Source organism: Hemibagrus wyckioides, linkage group LG18 (assembly GCF_019097595.1).
Source record: "Hemibagrus wyckioides isolate EC202008001 linkage group LG18, SWU_Hwy_1.0, whole genome shotgun sequence".
Taxonomy (NCBI): domain Eukaryota; kingdom Metazoa; phylum Chordata; class Actinopteri; order Siluriformes; family Bagridae; genus Hemibagrus; species Hemibagrus wyckioides.
Genome location: NC_080727.1, coordinates 5,806,087 through 5,828,991, shown reverse-complemented (window position 1 = coordinate 5,828,991; position 22,905 = coordinate 5,806,087). Strand labels below are relative to the sequence as shown.

Below are 22,905 nucleotides of genomic sequence, written 5' to 3'. Positions count from 1 at the left end.
TGACAGCCACATTTTGTTTCTTTTAAAAGTAAACCTTTGATTATTAACTAATTTGAATAATAACTCTGCAAAGTTACTCCGAAAAGGTATAAATGTCTTTAAATGAAACAGCTACTTAAATCTTTCCTAAAAAGTTACTTATTGTTATTTAAATACAGTGGAACCTTGGCATACAAATTTAATTAGCTCTGGATGTAAGTTCTTAAGGCGAAACAGACTTCCCCATAAGAAATAATGTAAATGCGTTTCAGCCACCCAAAATATTACCAATATTACTGACCCAGGCCAAGCAGTCCATGTCAAGGCTCCTCACAGGAAGTCGTGCCATCAAGCTTGGGCTAAAAATAGAACAGACCATCTACATCACCAATCTGTTAACCAAAAAAAACACCCGAAAAATCACCTAGCATTTGAATGCAACGTTGGTATCGTGGGTTGATTCTTTCGAAACACTGAAAAATTCATAAAATTTGTAAACCTGTTCCAGTTGGCTTCGCTTGGCTTTCCACTGACGCAAACAGGTTTCGAACGGCTCCAGGACATATGTGCAACTTAGCCGGCGTTGGGTTCGTTCGTATGCCGAAAATCCTTCATATGCCGATGCAAATTTCTTGCAAAACTTCAATTCTTAAGATGAAAAGGGAGGGCATTCGTATGCCGAGTAATAAAAATATTACCAGTAATCATTTAGTTTAAGCAATATGTATAATCATAATAAACTCTTCATAATCTTCTTATAATCATCTAATAGTCCGAATGATCATTATGAGGCTTTCATGCAACAGTCATATAATCTGTTGTATTATCCACATGTAGTGTATAACGTGTTTAGAACACTTCTAAAGATTTCTCTCATGTTTGAGGATTGGAAATAAAAACCAGTTCTGTTTGTGTTGTGTTTCAACATCCTGTCCGAGTTCGATTTGAGAAAATGACGAAATAATAGCAGCATCCAACCTGAATGAAATGATCAATATACAAAAGTCAATAAAAATGTAGCAGGGAGTGTTAATGCTCTCCCTGCTGCTGGCTCACCAAAGCTGGGTGTGTTAACAGCGACCGGCTTTCTGCAGCCTGAAACGTGACCCGGTCGCGGATCCCTACGTTACCGTCCATTCTGTATGCTTTCTCAAGCAAAGAAATTGGGTTCTGAGCAACTGCTTTACAAAAAAGAATAAAAATCAATTGAAACGCGAGTGCGTGAAGGAGTCACTGTGAATAGTCACTTTTGTGTTGTGCTGCATCGCTTTCATTTCTATTATAGTCGCTCGACGTTGCACTTTCCTTCTCTTCTTCCTTTTTTCCTTGCTTAATCACCAAGAGATTGCGAACAACATCCGGCTCATTCTGCTCAACAGAGCTTGCCGAGCTCTGACATATGGTGCTTCGAAATAGTCCTGCAACCAAATATTTTGTGATAAACAGGAAAAATAAGAGCACCACATCAGAGGCATTCGCAGTAACTTTTAATATGTGCATATGAGTGTTTTCAGGGTTTCCAGCCACTCTGTTTAAAAATCTTTTTCTTTTCTTCACCACAGGCCAAAAAACTGGAATTCGTTATTATTATCATGTTCAGCATTAAATGTCACGTCCCACTCCATTGTGGTGCTTACTATGAAAGCAGACACTCAAAACTTTAAGAATTTGTAGTTTTTCAAATATTTCTGTTTATTTCTAGCTTACTAAGGTCAATGTATTCATAGAAATTACACAGAAAGTAATTTTTCCTCACAAATGTTTCTAACTTCAAAGTTAAAGCTGATATTGAACCCGTTTCTGCCCTCAGAGATGCCCCAAGTGCTTGCTCATAAGCATCTAAAATGTGAAGGTGTTATCTGCAACCACTAAAATTCTGTGTAAGGTTACCAACAAAAGGAAAAACACACGTCTCACGCTAAAAGCCAACAGACTCTTTTATATCAGAAAAATAAGTCATTTGTTCGTACTGAACACCGGTGTGCTGGTAAAAAAGGGTTAAAATATACAGACCCTTCAGGTCAAGAGCAATTTCTCAGATGTTGTTTTACAACGGTTAAATATAACTCCCAGAGCGAGCCAAAAAACCTCAGCGATCATTTGATCTTGGGCCTTATTGGCACCGGATTTCAAAGGGCAAAGAGCCAGAGCCCTCAAATAAAGAAAGTGAGCAAGTCTAGAAAAGTGCCCCCACAGTGATATTTATTACACATGCCACACAGTTCATGCAGAGAGAATGAGATACACAGCAGTTCCATACCTCCCTCTGTCCAAATCTGCTCTTTAACAAAAGCTCCAGAATAGTGCAATATAGTGAAACTACAGGAAACTATAAAATAAGTGCAACTGTGTAGGCGATTCATTTTCCGTAGGGGGGCCATTTGTGTCCTACTGATATTACATTTGCAAATGATGTATGTAAAAGAAAAAGAGGAAAGACATTATAAACATAAGTAAAGTGTCCTTCACGTCGACGATGCACACGTTTCAGAGAAATCAAATTAAAGCGCAGATAAAATGTCTGCGTTTCTACATGTTTCAGCCTATTATGACGTACACTTCACCTTGAAATACAGTCGGTGAAATACTTCAAAAAGCCTAACGTGCGCATCCGTTCAACATCTCATGCGTGAAACCTCCGTTTCCAAGAGTCACCCATTATAGATTATGAAAAAATATTCATTTTCTTTTAATATCTGTCAACTCGATAATCTGAACGCATTCATCCCTGTGAAGTGTAGTGTGAAGTCAAATAAGTCACATGTTCAACAGGAAGCTGCATCATCTGAATATCCTGAAGATCACAGAAAGAAGGAAAGAAGTGTCATTTGTGCTTTTTATCTTTATTTTTTAAGGATATTTTGGTTTTAATGAAGCGAAAATGTGATAATGGAAATAAGATCAGCACAATTCTATGTTGAAAATATCAATCTGTGTTACTTTTGACCCTCTTATGCACTTATGAACGCTTAAAATGCAGCCATTGTCGGGGAAAATCCTATATAAGAGATAATTAAATGCATGTTTCCATGAGTTCATTCTTGAAAAAGTTTCAAAATATGGAATCAGACATACTGCCAATGCGTATATGGGCTTGGAAAGGCTAATCTATAATTTATTCAACATTAAATCTACAGTACACTTCAGGGAAAAAATACTTCATTATGGACAACATGGAAAATGTAGTGTAACTGTACAGATTCTACACCGATCAGGCATAACATTATGACCGGTGACGTGAATAACACTGATTATCTCCTCATCATGGCACCTGTTAGTGGGTGGGATATATTAGGCAGCAAGTGACCATTTTGTCCTCAAAGTTGATGTGTTAGAAGCAGGAAGAAGGATTTGAGTGAGTTTGATGAAGGGCCAAATTGTGATGGCTGGACGACTGGATCAGAGCATCTCCAAAACTGCAGCTCTTGTGGGGTGTTCCCGGTGTGCAGTGGTCAGTATCTATCAAAAGTGGTCCAAGGAAGAACAGTGGTGAACCGGCGACAGGGTCATGGGTGGTCAAGGCTCACTGATGCATGTGGGGAGCGAAGGCTGGCCCGTGTGATCCAATCCAACAGATGAGCTACTGTTGCTCAAATTGCTAAAGAAGTTAATGCTGGTTCTGATAGAAAGGTGTCAGAATACACAGTGCATGATGGGTCAGGGCTGTTTGGGCAGCAAAAGGGATACCAACACAATGTTAGGCAGGTAGTCATAATGTTATGCCTGATCGGGGTATAATCCATGATTTCGTCTTCAGCCACTACAACAATAACTATCTCTGTTTTTCCCTGAGTCAGTCTTGAGAAATAAATGTGGCAAGACGACAAATTCCCTGGACATGGCTACGCTACTAGAAATAGCAAAGCTCTAAAACGGGCTACAGTTATAAAAATCCAGCTGACCTTCCGCTTGATGACCTGGCAATGACACTCATTCAATTCTTTTATGTACATTTTACACAATCCTTAAAAGGAAGGTTTTGTTTCAAGGTCAGTGTAAGAAGGAGCAGATTCTAACTTGTGTTTCCAGTCAGCTTAAAATAAACAATGAAACGTAGTCTACAAAATATTCTAACCACAGTTACAGAGCCACATATACGCCTTGCAGAATCGGCAAAATGTTCATCATTAAAAATAATATTAAATAATAATAATAATAATAAGCGATGCCAGATATTTACATTTAGTCTACAAGACAAAACAATTCCAGTGTTACCTGGATGATCAATGACTGTTTTTATGTTTTGTGATAGTTCTTTATTTCCCCCTGAGCACTTCTCGCTTCTCACTGTTCTTCAGAGAAATCCCCCAGGTCCTGCACATTCTTTAGGTTTCCAGCATCTTCTACATATCTGACCCCTTTCCAACAGGATCCATTTTTTCACACTGAAGACAACTAAGGGGACTCGTCTGAAACTTTGACAAAAGGTGCAGACATTTACTGATGCTCAGGAAAAGGCAACCTGATACATTAAGAGGCAAGGAGGTGTAAACATTTGGACAGGATGATGGGTGTAAATTGTTATTATTTGGTGTTCTGGGATAAGCTATTGAGAAAAAAATGTCAAATATTTTTTCCATCTATAAATCTGTAGACATAGAAATATAAATCTTGTGTGGCTTCTGAAGGGTGGCACTAACTAAAAAAAATCTGTAATAATAATAATAATAATAATAATAATAATAATAATAGAAATAATAATAATAACATTTAACATTTTATCATGGATTATTTATTTATTTATTTATATTTTTAATTATAATTATTTAAGATTTGATTTTTTTGTTCATTAAGTACTACCCTTCAGAAGCTACATTATTACTTTCTTTCTTTCTTTCTTTCTTTCTTTCTTATTTTTAATGATTAACATTCTGTATGGTTTATATATAAACTTATGACCTCAACCCTATTTCCATATCCAGCTAGAGAGCTGTCTTACATATCCATTGTCATGTAGATAATTTACACCATAGCTTCAGTAACAGAGCTGAAGAACCCTGGCATCTGGCCTCGAACCCGACAATGCATCACTGGCTATGGACAAGCGTTAAAGAGCTGCTTTATAACTTCCTCAATGACAACCTGAACAGCACTTCAAGAACAAGCAGACCACATGTGACCTGATTCATTAATACCCGAGGAAGAATGCTTAGCCAAGCATTAATTCCTGACTTAAAGTACTGCTTCACTAAGTTCTATTTTTTTTTGGTCCAAAAAAGCCTTACTGCTGCCTGGTATTCTCAAAGGGATCTCCTACCGCTGAGCATGGGCTTTAGCTTTAGACATTGGTATTATGTGTCTAGAAATCTGTCTCATCAGAAACTACCTTGCTCAGAAATCTGACCAATTTTCAGCTGCCAAAACAGGCACAAGCTGGATAATCTGGTTGAGCATCTGGTAAAAGGGAAACTGCTACTACTTTTACATTTTAATCAAATGTCACCACCTTAGGAGGAGGGAATATAACTGACCATCTGCAGAATACTGTCTGCCAGCTTGACCAGTCTGATGTGGGTTCTGTAGCTAGTCAGACCAAAGCTTTCTAACTTAACTACACGGATTATAGCAAACCTGCCAACTCTAAAGACGGGTAATCCAGAACAACCCCCTTACCTCTAGCGGTATTACAAATGTCTTGTCTACGGTTCCTCATAGAAACTGTGTAATGTTTCGACATTTACAATGTGGACCTGCTGCCCGAATGTATGTATGCAGCTGTGTTGAAAAAATCATTTAAATGTTTGTCTTTTAGCCAAAAATAGCTGAAATTTTCAGTGGTGTCAATAATAAATATAGTTAACTCATCTTGTCTACTGTATATATGTGCCTAATATTAGAATCCTACATTTTTTTTCATTGACCTTTTTGTTAAGGTGAGATGAAGAGATGAGGGATGAGAGGAAGGGGGCGGGACTTCCAGGGAGTCTTAGTTAATCAGAGAGTTAAATAAATCATTCATTTCAGACTTCTATGCTGATTGGTTAATAGGGAAAACAGAGAAAACTGCTCTATTTATCATTTTGATTGATAATATTAAAAATGTTAAAACTTCTGTGCAAAATCAATAGCAAGCTGGGAAAGCATTTATGTACAGCACAAAATGTATGTAGTGCTACTATGTAGGTTACATTAGAGAACATATAGCTTGGGGAAAAAACTATTTAGCAGCTAATAACTAGTTTGTCAGCCTTTAATTGTACAACCCAAGTAAAACTCTCCTAAAAGATAAAAAACTCCCATTTTTGCTTCCCTGGGTATTTACTGACTCGATTCTTCCTCTATCCTTCATGCTCGCCTCTCCACTTAGGCTAAATTAGATTTCCATTTTCTGTCAGCAGTGCCGCTACGTGTCATATAACCACAATGACCACTACAAAGAGGGCGTCTCAGTACCACTTGTGTTTGCCGCTGTTCAGGATGCCCGCACTTCTAATGACTGCTAATTAGCCCCTGATTCGCTTTTCTCTTGAGGCCAGAGCAATGGTGCATGTGATATCAGTGGTGAGGGGAAAAAAAAGCCCCGTCTTGCCTCAGGGCATGTTAACAAATCTTAAACCCTGACGCTGATTCACTGACACATAAATAAATAAAGAGATGAGAAGCCAGGAGAGCAATGAGAACGCTTTAGTGGACAACAGTCGAAGAAAAAAACAGTCGCTCAAGCAGTGCTTTTTCTAAAAACACGAATGTTGAGGTTGCTGCCATAGTCACCTTTGCTCGAGAAATGAGGTTTAGCTTACACAGGGTGAAAGTACCAAGACAGCTAGAGGACTTGAAAGAGCTAGAGACTGCAGAACGAATGCTTACATTTCATAGCACGTCCACTTACATTGCCGAGATAACCTGCACAAAAGGATTTGAGAAGGGCTAAAGTGAAACCAGAGAAACCGTTTCTTCAACATCCAATAGGTGGGATGGTGCAAAGCAGTCATGATACTATAGATATCCATGTTAGATTTACACTCAACCGTCTTCCGGTGTATATATATATATATATATATATATTTCAGGAGACAACGTCTGAATTCTAGGCTACTAGAAAAAAAATAAAAGAATCGCACTTTTGATCATGTCTCCTAATTAATGTCCAGTTAATGATGAACATACTGCTCATTATTAGTGGTCTCTGTAATGAGCAGAACGCCACAGGCTGCTTTTCCCCCCTTTTAACTTTGTAACTTTCCCAGTGCTTCATATTAACTTTCCGTGATCAGCATAGACGAACGCGTAAAATGATGATAAACGACGAAGCGGCGAGCTTATGAAACGGTACGAAATTAGTATAATGCGTCAACTATCTGTTCATAACTCAGTGCGCATTTTTAATTTTCAGAAAAAGCCTTAAGAAAGTTGACTCGTCTCTCAAACTAATGTATTCACATTATTGCATATTGGCACTTAGTGAAACAGAACCATTTAATTCCCAGAGTGATGCAGTGTCTCATTAATATATTATAGGGTGAGGAAGCATATTAAGCCTGGGAAATGGAGAAGGCAGCTGGTCATGGAAAGTTGATAATAACACAGCAACTGCACCGTGTTTCTCCACTCTATTATTTTAATATTACACAGAGAATTGGGATTAAGCCCAGTAGAGACACTCGCACGCCATCGTGACACCCCACCAAGTGGAACGTTTCTGCTTTCCACAGGGGCAAGATAAGAAGATTTGTAGCTCCACCACTGCCACTATTCTGGTGGCTGAATAACAAGATCGCGGTACGAGCTTGTACTGTAAGTCTTCACATGCAACTTCCCTGAAAAGATGTTCGCCACTTCAGGATTTGCAAGTCAAAAAAGCTGTTCAGTTTGATAATAAACTATTTGTTTCCTTCAGATTGTCTTCACAACAAAACACTTCAGGAAGTACCGGTGTATGAAACAATATCAAGTTTGGAATAGGAAACAGTAACTCAAGCTTTGATTATTGTTTTTTTTTTTTTTTATTATAACCAAACTCCCTTGTCATGATGTATTCCTTATGTTTTGTCCATGAGTATAGTCTGAAACTCATGGGCCACCTTAGAGACTGGCTTAGAGAAAGCAATACACACTCCCTCCAGGATCTTTAGAGGGGTTTTTTATGATTGTTGCAGCCAAAAATGCTTGATTTTTCAGTGGGGATTTGCAAAATTAGCAAAATTTTGTGCTTTACTTTACTTCATTTCTGAAATTTCAAGCACAGGACTCTTCTTTTAAACTCCTACCAGTGAAGACACAAACGTATGAGAGCTGAAATCAGGTTTGACACACGAGAGTCATAAAGGGTTGGGGTTGTGATGATGTCTTGGCCCTGCATTAAATCTAGAGTTTGTGTAATTTTGTGTTCATTTCCGTGCTCGCATTATTGCGAAATCCTTAAATCTCGTATCTGGATTGCATCTCCAGTGTGCCTGATGCTAATCCACTTGAGGAATCATATCATCATGTGTAAATCAGCTCTTTGCGTTCAGCCACCCGCTTTCTGTGATATCATGTTTTTTTTGTTCCCTTGGAGAGACATAAATCCATTTACGCTTACATGATATGGATTGTTTTTATAGATATCTATAATCCAGATAATGTCTCACTGATCGAGGCGCATAAAACAACCAGACACAGAAGGATCATTTTGACCAGATACATGTGTATCGTTTTCCCAAGCCACAATCACCAAACAAACGCCCTCATTATGTCATATATCATGCACGAGGTCCAAGTTAGAGCTGTCACTTTTCTGAAAAACTCAAGTTTCAAATGTCATACAATTCGTTCAATTATATTAGCCCCTCCCACCCATGCAAAAAAAAGGCTACGGCAACACAAAAGATCCTTTTCAGTATTTTATTAACACCCTGTACGACCGAATAATATGCAGTCATGCGAGGTTGCATGCTTGGCGAGGTTTTTCGTTCGTCTTTGCCTCTGCCAGACTTTCTTCTGCCTTGTTGCGATGGTAAGTCTATACGTGAGCCTTAAGATTTGTTGTTGTGGAGGTCTACGACAAACAGCCTTATCTTTGGCCGTAACTTTGCCATCTATGGTGTATGATTTTTGCCCGCTCAAGGCAGTTCTGCTGCCTCTTCCATTTTCGTATCATTGGCTTAATTTGCTGATAGATCATGAGGGCATTCAAAACTTTCAGAGCGCCCCCTGCTGGATCAGATGCTAAACAACAAAATTAAAACCTGTCTAAGCGCTCAGGCTACACATTAATATTCAAATTAGCAAATTCTATATATGAATTTGAATTATTCACGCTGGCACCTTTAAGGACATGTATTGATTGGGACGTGAAACCGGGTGTGAAGAACATCACAGAAAGTGATTGTACAGCCGCCCACACGAATAAAAACGCGTGCTTATAATCTTAAACCAGAATAAAAATACAATCCAGATTCACCGTGTGGATAATCGTGATAAAGTCTTGACACCTAGTACAAGGCACGTATCACGAATCAGCTTGCTGTTTCACTCACCGGTTCTAACGCCGCTTCTATAAAACATCCTGATAGCATGTCACTCAGAGCTGTCTAAGCGTTCCTAAGACACGTGTAGACCTCGCTGTTTCTCTTTCTCTCGCGCAGAATATGACCGTAATCTCCTCAATAAAACTAATGAAGCAAATATTTCTAGTTAAGAAATGTGAATGCGGCCTCACAGCCTTAACAACAGCCACTTCATCAAATTTATTGACCCCATCCTGCTGCTCGTACTCCGAGTACAGATTCTCTCAGTGTTTTTCTTTTCCCCTCTTTCTGCCACACACACACACACAACCATACACCAAACACATAATTAACTAGGGTACCTCATCATAATCAGATCAATGAGCTTAATAAAGCAAGCATTTTAAGTTAATAAAGAAGAGTGTACTCTTACAGCCTTGCTTTAAAAACACACACTTCATCAGTGAATGGGTCATTTCAGAGAGACCCAGCCATGCCAATAACCAGCCATCACATAAAGGCCAAACTACTGAAATAATAATGAGCAAAAGCAGTAGTGACCGATGATGCGGTAGCTAAATTAATGATCAACCATTAAGGTCCCATTGATTTGTGACATTATTAAGTGGAAGGCCTCTGGTCAGCTAAGCGCCGTTTCTGAAAGACTGTAAATGCAGCTCAAGCGGCACAAAGTCAGAACGCATGGAGGCATATGGAAATAGTTAAATTGGCTGGTGTGCCTAAGATCCTGCGTCATTCGAAGGAAATAAGACATTAATATAGCTAGTTTGGGAATGTCGGCAAGCAATTTTTCTTATCCGAAAATACCACAGGCATACACAGACACCGCTATGTGTAAGTGAGACTATAACTGGATTCTTTGTAATCTTCCTGATTAAGACATTAGTCTTTCACTGAATTCTTTGAATTACTCTTGGTTTAGACTATTTAAGACACTAGTCTATAACTGGATTCTTGGAATTACTCCAAATTAAGACATTAGACTATAACTGGATTCTTTGAATTACTTCTGATGAAGACATTAGACTATTTAAAACACTAGTCTGTAACTGGATTCCTTGAATGACTTCAGATTAACGCATTGCACTATGACTGGATTCTTTGAATGAATTCAGATTAAGACATTAATCTCTAACTGGATTCGTTGCATTAATTCAGATTAAGACTTTACACTTTAACTGGATTCTTTGAATCAATACTGATTAAGACATTAGTCTTTTACTGGATTCTTTAAATTAATTCAGATTAAGACATTAGCCTATTTAAGACATTGGTCTTTAACTGGATTCTTTGAATTACTCCAGGTAAAGACCTTACAATAATTAATACATTAGTCTCTAACTAGATTCTTTGAATTGCTCCAAATTAAGAGATTACACTATAACTGGATTCTTTGAATTAATTCAGATTAAGACATTAGCCTATTTAAGACATTGGTCTTTAACTGGATTCTTTGAATTACTCCAGGTAAAGACCTTACAATATTTAATACATTAGTCTCTAACTAGATTCTTTGAATTGCTCCAAATTAAGAGATTACACTATAACTGGATTCTTTGAATTAATTCAGATTAAGACTTCAGCCTATTTAAGACATTCGTCTCTAACTGGATTCTCTGAATTACTTCTGATTAAGAGATTACACTATAACTGGATTCTTTGAATTAATTCAGATTAAGACTTCAGCCTATTTAAGACATTCGTCTCTAACTGGATTCTCTGAATTACTTCTGATTAAGAGATTACACTATAACTGGATTCTTTGAATTAATTCAGATTAAGACTTCAGCCTATTTAAGACATCCGTCTCTAACTGGATTCTCTGAATTACTTCTGATTAAGAGATTACACTATAACTGGATTCTTTGAATTAATTCAGATTAAGACATTAGACTATTTAAAACACTAGTCTCTAACTGGATTTTTTTAATTGCTCCAAATTAAGACATTAGACTATAACTGGATTCTTTGAATTACTTCTGATGAAGACATTAGTCTTTTACTGGATTCTTTGAATTAATTCAGATTAAGACTTCAGCCTATTTAAGACATTAGTCTCTAACTGGATTCTCTGAATTACTTCTGATTAAGAGATTACACTATAACTGGATTCTTTGAATTAATTCAGATTTAGATATTAGACTATTTAATACATTAGTCTCTAAGTAGATTCTTTGAATGAATCCAGATTAAGACATTCGGCTATTTAATACATGAGCCTCTAAGTGGATTCTTTGAATTACTACAGAAAAAGATGTGGACCCCAACTAAATTCTTTGAAATACTCCAGATTAAGCCATTAGCCTCTAACTGGATTACTCTAATCTCTATTGAATTACTGCAGACTACAGATTCCTGTATTTTTCATCCTGCTTCACATTGCCCGTCATTTAGAATACGCATGCGAAACACAGTCGCAGGTGTAATGAACGGGAACGAGGTGGATTATTTATCACTCTTTCCCCCAAATGTCTTTGCAGGAGGAAAAAATAAAGCAGAAAAACTGAGCACACTCTGGCAGAAAGAGAGACGACCGAATCATAACCATAGTGTTCTTTTTTTTTAGGGTGGAATGAAATGGTTACAGTATGGTAGATCTACCAAACAGAGCACTTTGGGACTTGAGAACTATATAAGAAAGCAGAAAATCAGCTGTTTTAGGAATTTGGGATCGCGGAAATGAATGCTGAATCACACAATATTGAATGGAGAGAACCATTTTTATTAAATTACCAAAGATTTTCCACAGATTTGGGCCATGACGTGTCATATGGCATCATCACAACACCCATTCACTGAGTCCTCCTTGATTCTTGTGTGTCATACACTTGTGTAGCTATCATAAATACGTATGTGTCTTCATTGGTAGGAGTTTAAAAGAAGAATCCTGTGCTTGCAATTTTGCCAAATCATGTAGCTTTCTGCAAAAAAAAAAAAAGCACAAAAAACTCACACATTTTGACAAAAGCTGCAGCAAAATCAAGCATTTTTGTCCTCAAAAAAAAAAAAAAAAAAACTCTTGGAACTGCTATCTGCTCGTCAGTGTGTAACCGTTTGCCTCACATCACTCTTATTATGCAATCGATGATACGATGAGACCTCATGATATACAACATTGCTCAACCGAAATACTATTCCCAATACTACCACATTTCAGCCCTTTCCATCTAACATCACAACCCGTCATCACCCAGAGCATGGTGCCAAACATGAAATGTAGATAAGAGGTGAGAGGATCATCTTATTGCTCAGCTGTGAACATCCAGTTATATAACATCTCTATCTCTAAAATGATAGTTTAGAGCAACTTTCCTTGCCTCTTATCACAAGGTCGTGTTTAACACCGGCATCGCTCTCTCTCTCTCTCTCTCTCACTCTCTCTACCAGCTGAGCTTTTCCAACGATACGCCCTCCCTTCAGGGAAATGAATCCTCAGAACCCTATAATATTTACACTGTGCCTATAAGGCTGCTTTATGTGATGTTTTACTTCAAAAAAAAAAATTAAACATGACCAGGGAGGATGTAAGGTGGAAAGTCGAACATGTAGGAATTTTATACTTTGTTCATTCTCTTAACGACTGCGTGTCAAGGTGACTTCCCCTAGATAAACGCTTTTACTGGATCCATTTTAACCAAGGTGTGTCCTACTAAACAAGGGCACAGAAGAAGATAATTGCCTTTTTAAAAAAGAGAGAGAGGAAAAAAAAAGGAAAACAGTCTCCGGATTAAAAAAAGGTGACCACCAAATGTTTAACACATGCTCTTATTACCAATGTAATTACAATTACAATGTTGGGAGAAAGAAAAATACAAGGAAAAGTGAATAGTTTTATATTATGTATCTAATATTATTTTCACATGACCCTTTGTATGTGAGAAGCCAAATTTGTCCTAAGAAGAGATTTCCCCATTATGCTAGTTTGTTGCAATGTGGATGATGCGCATCCGAGCGCTTTTAATCAAAATGAATGCCATGACTGAATGATTGAATCTAATAATCATGCGTAAGAACATAACATTGGCTCAATCTATCATTCTCTCCCCTGTCACCGTGAACGCAAAGAGAAACAGCCGCAACGATTTAGCATTATGCAAAAGGCTTGAAGTTAATTCTTCGCTACACATTAAGAGGCCAGAATGGATTCCTTGGCACAACTCGCTTGCAGGCTAAGCGATTTTCTTTTGTTTCGGTCATCTTGTTAGGAACTGACAAATGCAAATGAGAGACGAACTTCGGGAGTAGACAAGCGCTACCGAGAATACGACGTCGGTTGCCGAAATGCAGTATGGTGGGGGTTTTTTTCGAAAGAATCGTCTGGCTCAGGCATTCAGGATAAGAATGGCAGCTATCGTGAGACGTGCTATCTCCTCGAAACATTTCTGCGACTGCTTAAAACAATTCTGCAAGCAATTTGAAAGCAGAGCGTTGTCGCTTTCTGGGTTGACTTCATGCCGTTTTATAGCTGCCTCATGGGTTATTTTGAGCTACAATCCAGCCCAGCACCAAAACCACAGTAATTACAAACTCTGTATGGATGTTTGGACAGGAGTGCCATGGTGCCTTGGATCTCAAACTGAACAAAGATGAAGGGCTAAGACAAGGCAGGGTTGCACATGGACCAGATTTGAGGTTTTTTCTTTGGCAAACGGAAAGTGGAAAAGCTGTGGTTTTCGAACCCTCCTCAAGCTGCTGAGTCTAAACCAGCCACATTGCGTGCAGCTTCAATGTGGGGAAGAGGTCATGCGTTCTATAGACCACACAAATTGATCCATTACTGCTGTGAGTTATCTGATGCTCTGCCATTTCTTCCGTTCATATATTTAGCTTATTAAGGAATGCTTCTTAGTTTGGGGCGGCCGAGGGTTTCTAGGATAATACCAACCTTGGTGTGGTGAGATATATACAACTAGCTCAAGATTATAGCCTTGCTGTGCAGAAAGACGCTCACATTTGTTTTGAGTACGTATAAACGTATGGGATCCTATGGAATGGAGCTCATTTTAGGTACAATCCCCTTTCAGTCTTTTTGAATAAAACCAGTGCAGTGACAAACAGAATGCTGACGAAAACATGATCAAGCTTTTCTGAACAATTGCACTCAGAGTATGATTTGACCCGAGTCAAAGATTCAGATGCCCACTTACGGCTAACAGAGAGTGTGTCATTGTCTGCAAGCTTTGAACTCTGCTCAAGCTCTGTTCACTTCTGTAATTCATTGGGCTTTTTGAAACAGCATTTTGTCACTGGACTTAAAAACTAGACCCAACCTTTAAAAAAATATTACAAGGTTTGGTTAAAGAAAATTAGTTGCAACTAAACTTTATACTCATCCAGTATGTTTGCTGATGTCAGTCAAACCGTCTCGTCCCGGTTCTTGGTTGCATCACAAAAAGTCACAAAATGTAACAGACTCTCTAGCAAAACCTAGAGGTATGGCATGGGCAGGCCAGACTAGATTTGGGCCAAATCCAGTAAACAAACCAATCGTGCTATGCATTATAGATGTTATGCAGCATTTCTGAGTGAAATATAAAATGCAAAAAGAGCCAGAGGTGGAATAAAGTAGTAGTTGAAGTACCATATACAGTATCCTAGAGATTTTGGCTGAAAGACATAAAAAAGATAAAAGAAACTTAGAAAGAGTTTTTGAAAACACCTACATGCTAATATTGATTTCTGTGATTTATATTGTCTATGGCTGGGAATCCAATTCCAAGAACTTTAAGCATATTCTTATCTCGAGCACTTGGGCTGCAGATTTGTCCACACCAGTCTTAGAGTGTTCTCTCCAAAAGTCCTGGTGCCATGTTATGCAAAGCATCTAAGAAAGGATTCAACCATTTTTACTAATACACTGGTGCTCCATTCCAACGATGGAATATAAACAGACTTATCGGACGTTTTCAGTCAGTATAAACTAAATAAATTAATTATTTTATCACCGTAAGCTTGATATAAAATGAGTCAGAACCTCAGTCGGGATAACCTTATCAATATTTAGACGCTTATGAAGCATCTCAGAGAGCAGAAATGGGTTTGATATCACTTTGAAGATCCGTTTTTGTTTTTTTTTGGAACTTTTCTATGAATTCATTGCCTCCTAGTAGGCTTTGGAAAAATAGAAATACTTATGAAAAGGCCTGAGTGTCTACTTTCTTATGAGGCATTGTGGAGTATGACATGACAAAGAAATTCAACGCTGAACATGGAAACACAAAAACAGGCACAAATTCCACTTTGGGCTTCTTGTAATAAGAGTTAAGTCAACTTGTATCATTTAATTAATGAAAGATATATGCAATAGTCTGGGATCTAATTCTGAGTGATCTTGTCCTGGGAGTTCTTGGGATCGGTTCAGGATCGAGTGCAACTTCAGAAGTTATAGTTCATAGGTATTTAAGGCCGATTTTCAATGTCGCTTGTTTCCTGATTTGTGTAAATCTAAGCAAAGTGAAACCATACCAGAAAATAAACCAGATCAATCCATTTGATTCAAAGGTATCCATTTTTATCCATGTCTAATAGGTGAGACAACATCCTATTAGTGGAACTTGCTGTTGCTCTCCTTGACAACCACATATTGTGACTCTGAAATAGCCTTTTTGTAACACTATGAAAAGTTTGTATCCATCTCACAGCTTTTGCGCTCTTCTGCCACACAGAGCATCATGAATAAGGCCTACTTTGGCTCCGTAAGGGTTAGAAAAGCGTGGGAAGTTGGTAGAATGATGTGCTCATTACCCACCTTCTCTCCATCTTCCAGGAGGTGCGGTTCTGCTCTGTTCTGTTTACTGCACATCTCTCTAACTCTGCGTAAATTATTCTCTCCCTCTCTACGGCCACGTCCCCGCAGACAATGTTCCGGAAATAATGTACTTGTCCTCGATCTGAACACCCAAGATGTTTGCCTGTGCTCAAGAGGTCACCGAAATCCTCAAAGTAGGACAAGATTCAATGTCTGCAATTCACCGGAGGACAAAGAAAATGAGGATGATTAACCCTATCGAGCCACATTGTTATATCTTTTTCCTTTCACTGAAAATCCAGAAATATGAGATATTTCTTCTGATACATATAATAGGATAAGAAAACCTCTTCTTTTGACCAAATGTGATGGTGTGTTTCTTTCTGCTGCATTATCCTTAATAGACAGGTCTATCCTGGGCTGAAAAGGAGGTTTATTGATTTCATGTTTGTTACTTGTCTAAATGGCGTAGCCTTTTGCCTCTGTTCTGCGTTCGTTCCACCTTCCGTTGGTCCCCTTTTCCTTTTTCTTTGATTACTTTCCTCAGCACTAAGGTTTAAGTCTTACCTACTTCCTGCTAGCCATCAATCATCTCTCCCCCTTTCTTCGTTCTATAGCCTCTCAGAGTAATTAGAAGAGAAATCCGGCAAGTGAAAAGCATTCGTATGAACAGCATGGGAGAGATTGAGAGTTGCACATCAAAAAACACAGCCATCTTTGAGCCTCTGGCACGAAGATGACAGGAGACCAGTAGGCTAATATTCACAACATGCTGCAGTGTGTGTGAATGTGTGTGTGTGTGTGTGTGTGCATGTAGCTGGCAGACTGTGAGATGTTAGAACCTCTTTGGGAGGATAAGGTTTGCTCTGTACTGCCCTGCTGCTGATGAGACCAGATGGTGCTCTCATTAAAGAAATTACAGTAAAGCTTGATTCTGAAAGTGGCACGTGAAGCATGGGATCATTATGCCATGCCAAGAGTCCGGAAGATCATGGAGACCATGCAACTGTTCAGACCGTGACAAATTACACTTACTGAAGACTTTTATTCATTACCTCAACAATTCTGACTGACCTTTTCAATTCATTATGGTAAATGTGCAATGGCTTCCCAAACCCCAGCATCTTCCTTACTTACATATGATTTATTAATGTTTGGAGATGCTGCTGCAGCATTGTACCAATAAAGCCACAGAAATCAGAAAGCGGACCTGCAAGGGAAAAAAGGCAGCTTTCTCATTTTTTTTTTTAGAATATCACATATGCAATAGTAAGCTTGAGGCACTATAAACGTTCGCAGACCTGACCCTCACACCCGTATGTGCTTTTTGTACATCAGATCCCTTCTAGATTTAGTTCTCCTTTGAACTTAGAATAATCTCCAGTTCTACTTCCCCACTTTCCACTAGATTTTGGAGTGTGGCTACGGGGATTTTTTCTACAAATCGCTGTAGATTTGTAGCCATTTAGCCACAAAGGCATTAGTGAGGTTGGGCACTGATGTGAAGTAGGAAAAGCCCGGTGCACACTCGGCATTCACATCTCAAAGGGGTGCATTAATACAGACTAACGCTACATTTTCACGCACACAGTGATTTTATCGCTGCAAGTCTCTGTACTATGAAGTCGCCGATCTGTGTGAACGGACCATAAGGAAAATAAACCAATATCATTAATATCTAAGTCCTTAATGTAACACATTGTGTTTACACCACTGATAAAACTCAGCCAGTGGTTTGAATATTGAGCAGTGGCGTATTCTCCATGCATTGTACATGATTTCGGTTAGTGTCTTCATTTTCTTACAGCATGAGAATTTATCTGTACACACTAATAAATCCATCTTGTAAAGATATACAATCAACTCAAATCAAATAAACACTTTTTCTCATCCTCTGGCTGTTAAAGCAACTTATCTGCTGGACAACTACGTCCCTTTTGTTCCAAGCAGCCAGGACACTGACTTGTCCGACTGTCTTATTAAACAATTATTATCTCTCCAATTTCTATGCAATGACTGACTGTCCTTTATCCAGTGCATGATCTACGTCATATCAGTCAACAGCTCATGCACTTGTGGCACCAAAATACTTCTAAAAAACTAGACTCTTTTTATTTAGCCTTCACATCAGAGGCAAAATGAGCAGTTGTGTGGTGTGTATGATTGGTTTCAACAGGAACTAACAGGAGGGTTTTTAAAAATACCATTGGTGATGTGTTTGTGCAGTTAAAATGTATTACTTGATTTGTTTTATTTATTTATTTTTACCAGTGTAGCATGAACAAAATGAAATGGTTTGGAGGGGTTTCGAAATTACGAAGGAATATAGTGCGGTGATATTCATTGATCTTTAGTAAAGCGTTTTATTGTTTTATATCCAGTTGAATAGTGGAGACAGAGTCTATCCCAGGAGCAATGGGTTTTAAGTATCGGATGCACCATGCACATATACACCAACCAGGCATAACATTATGACTGCCTGCCTAATATTGTGTTGGTCCCCCTTTTGCTGCCAAAACAGCCCTGACCCGTCATGCACTGACACCTTTCTGTCAGAACCAGTATTAACTTCTTCAGCAATTTGAGCACCAGTAGCTCATCTGTTGGATCGGATCACACGGGCCAGCCTTCACTCCCCACGTGCATCAATGAACCTTGGCCGCCCATGACCCTGTCGCCGGCTCAACACTGTTCCTTCCTTGGACCACTTTTGATAGATACTGACCACTGCAGACCGGGAACACCCCACAAGAGCTGCAGTTTTGGAGATGCTCTGCTCCAGTCGTCTAGCCATCACAATTTGTCCCTTGGTCAAACTCCCTCAAATCCTTACGCTTGTCCATTTTTCCTGTTTCTAACACATCAACTCTGAGGACAAAATGTTCACTTGCTGCCTAATATATCCCACCCACTAACAGGTGCCATGATGAGGAGATCATCAGTCTTATTCACTTCACCTGTCACGGGTAATGTTATGACTGATCGGTGTACATTCACACCTCAGGGCAATTTAGAGTATTAGGATTATTTACTGGGATCGAGGAAATCTGAGAACCTGAAGGAAACCACAGGAAGACAATGAGAACATGCGAAAAACCCACACTGACAGTTACAGATGGAGACAGAGAAGCTGTGAGGTAGAATGCATTGCTAATTCTTTACAAACAACTGGTTGAAATTAAAATCATTACAGTGTTGATTTTCCATCTGGTGGCTGTTGACAAAATTGAACATGCCCTTTTGTCAGTAATTTAATCACATCCAATCTACACTGGTTCGAACAGTCAATCAGATGATAGAACGATGTTAATCCAAGCGTTTTTTTTTCATGGAGAACAGGATGATGCTGCACACCGTAAAGAAAACGCATTTGCTTTTATTGTCAACATTCTCAAATTTGCTCACACAATTGAACTGAATTGGGAGAATATAAATGAAGTCAAGAATCACCCATAAAAGACCTATTTGTCCTTCTTGCTCTTGAAAAACCCCACAAGATAGAGATAATCTGGAGATGAGATGGAGATAATCATTATTCACGGCTTATCTTACCCACCTGCGACCAGGTGATCAGATTTAAAAGCCCAATCAGTGCACCATGTGCTTCCATTCCCCCTACTTAACACCAATCAGTGTGGAAAACAGATAGCAAACCATCTGTCCCTCAATTAATAGCCTCTTGCCCTTATGAGCTCCTGCAACCACCAGGTGCCACGATGCAAAATCCTTCTAATGGCCTTAATCAATGTGTCAAAAGTCCTGCTGCCTCAAGGACTCCTGAGGAAAGCAAGCTGATCCTGTGGGTGCTGAGTGAGAATGGCGAGGGCTTTGACAGTCTCTGGTAAATGAGATTATGATAACTGGTAGAGAGTCTGCGGTTTGAATCACAATTTCTGCATTGCAGGCACGAGTCCAAAGCTGTACTTTTCTAAAAGTACCTTAGGGCTCTAAAGAGGTCAGACTATTTGTGGTGGCTCTCATTAGTCCAGGTGTTCTACACTGAAGAAGCACCTATAGCATATAGGTACCATGGTCCACAATCAATCCCATATAGCAGCTTACATCTGACTAAACTAACAGATCTAACTACATAATCTAAGATTTCATATTCAAGTGAGACTCATTGGCATCTTGCTGGATGCACACTTTGAACACAATACAAACGAAGGTGTGCACTGAACGAAAAAGAACAATGTTAAGGGTATATTAAAAAAAAACTCGAGCATGGTCTATTATGGCGTGAACTGAAACGATTTTCTGCTTTGATATGAAATAAATAAATCTTCCTGCACTGTAGATCATGGGGTGATCACTAGAGAGTCTTTTTAAACAATGAAATGAACTAATTAGGGAAGCAGTTTCTCAGTGTTTGCTGACAGATGAAATTAAACAGCTTGACTCTTATGTATCAAGCATTCAAAATACAAGAAAAAAGGGTTTAGATTTAGTGTTTTACAAATGCTTAAGGGTTTTTTTTTTTCTTCTTCATCTCTGGGGCTTTCATTCAATTGCCTTTTTCTACCTGGGTGGAAATGGTAATTAGACACTTAGTCAAACTTTTTTCTCTCACTCGCTCTTAAAAACCCAGTATGTAGGAATTGATTTTGTATCGAGACCTCATTACAGACCAAACCGAGATCGGTTGATTGTGATATGATTGGTGAGACATTAAAACCCACTGAAAGCCATGGCAAATTCCTTGCAAACAAACAAACAAACAAAACTGGGAAATCGTACAAAGCACAAACATGTGCAATGATACTGGTATTGAAAAGGCTGATTGTGATTGTGTTACAAATGATAAATATTATGCAAGACTCGTGCATGGAGATGTACGGAGGTTGCTCAGCTAAATACAAAAGACTGGGGACGCAATATTACCACCACTATTCAGGTTGTTGTGATCTGATCTGTGAACCGAATGCTGTCTAAACAAGCACTACATAAACAACCTTTAAGATAAGGCGTTGTGGGTTGACGTATATTCGAGCACTAGTATGAAATGCAAAACAAAAATAGTCCAGGGAGCATGCATTTTAGAGGCTGAAAAGTAATTGAAATGCGTTTGGGGGTGTACAGTATGTGGCTGTGTTTGTAAACTAGTGTGGTCTTCGGGGAGCATGCACGAGGTCGATACAGGAAATTGTGGAAGTGAATAAATGATCGAATTAAGACATTGAGCCGTTTAAGGGAGGCCGGGTTGCCAGATTGGGGGTTAATTTTATCGTAAACCTAGCAACAAAGTGTAACTAAAAAAAAAGAATGTTGTTTTATCGTTTAAAAACCGAACAAGCATCAAAAAGCACCTCAGCTGATCTGCACGATTTTTAATCCATTTCAGGTGTGGAAAATAAAACAGAATCTGGCAACCTTTCCAACAGGTTTTTTTTATTATTATTATTTTTTACAAGTCGTCTTTCTCTCTGCAGCCTGCTTGAGAAAGCAATTAGTCAATTAAAAACCTAAAGAAAAAATAAATAAAATAATAAAATAAAAGCTCTTACCACCCCCATATCCATCTGTTCGGTTGTGAGAGATGGAGCAGCGCGAGCTTGCGACGCCAACCAGAGGATAGGCACGAGGAGCATCGCGAGATCATGCACGATCCAAACACTCCACTTGGAAAATGAACTGAGAGAATACATATCCACCCAGACCAGTTCACATACACATCCAGAGCCGTGGCATACAGGCTTACACACACACACACCGGATTAAATGTGCATCACGAGCTGACTGGACTGAACTACCTGACTGTGGCGCGTGAACACGTGAAGCACATATCACGCAGAGCTGAAGAGAGAAAGAACACAAAACAATTCATATCCGATAGGGAGGGGAATGTTTTTGATTCTGTGTATGTCCTGGTCATTTAGGAGTGCATTGCAAGTCTCTCCGGATACGCACGAGGGATTCTCAATGGTATTCTTCTTTATGAGCTACTTTTCCGGTTAGTAAATGCGAGCAATCGGCAGTGAAGAGGCAGCAGCAGGCATCCCGTTTAAAACTGAGCTGAGGCGGAGGCGCAGCTGCGCTCGAGCTCTTTCTCCTGCGCGCGGCAAAGAGTGAGTGGCGCGCGCTGAGAGGGATCAGATACACCGCGCGAGTGTGTGTGTGTGTGTGTGTGTGTGTACGCGCGCGCGCTGGTCTGTGTGTGCGCGTATATATGTGGGCATGGTTTATTATCTGGGTATATTTGACAGTGTTGATCTTGTGGGGACATTTGGCTGGTCCTCACGCGGATTACTGTTTTGTGTGACGAACCCCCCCCCCCCCCCTTCCCACAAACACACATTGTGTCTTTTAATATATTTTTTTAAAGCTACAGTTACATGTACAGAAAACTATTTTCGTCATGGAGAGCGGCCAAATGTCCCCACAAGGTCACTCATAATGTCCTCACAAACATTGTGTCCGACGTTTAAACACTTTTTCTAATTATCCTTGTGAGGACATACATTAGTATTATTATAGGTAATTAATGTTATTCTATACTTAAGAGAGAGAGAGAGAGAGAGAGAGAGAGAGTGTGTGTGTGTGTGAGAGAGAGAGAGAGAGTGTGTGTGTGTGTGTGAGAGAGAGAGAGAGAGAGAGTGTGTGTGTGTGTGTGAGAGAGAGAGAGAGAGAGTGTGTGTGTGTGTGAGAGAGAGAGAGAGAGAGAGTGTGTGTGTGAGAGAGAGAGAGAGAGAGAGAGAGTGTGTGTGTGTGTGTGTGTGTGTATGTGAGAGA

At 39.1% G+C, this 22,905-nt stretch overlaps 1 protein-coding gene across 2 annotated transcripts in view; it reads right to left on the bottom strand.

Annotated features, from left to right (window-relative positions):
- The window catches only part of mmp17a (matrix metallopeptidase 17a), an 88,697-nt gene extending 66,420 nt beyond the window's left edge, over positions 1–22,277 (bottom strand). The window contains exons 1-2 of one of the 2 annotated variants that reach the window (XM_058416303.1): positions 479–1,182; positions 281–338 (exon numbers count right to left, since the gene is read on the bottom strand). In XM_058416303.1, coding sequence (XP_058272286.1) covers positions 281–338; positions 479–543 — 123 coding nt within the window. In that variant the 5' untranslated portion in view covers positions 544–1,182. Of the gene's footprint in view, positions 1–280; positions 339–478; positions 1,183–21,680 lie in introns of those variants that run through there. The other variant, XM_058416302.1, reaches the window with a different exon arrangement.
- Between the last annotated feature and the right edge of the window lie 628 nt (positions 22,278–22,905).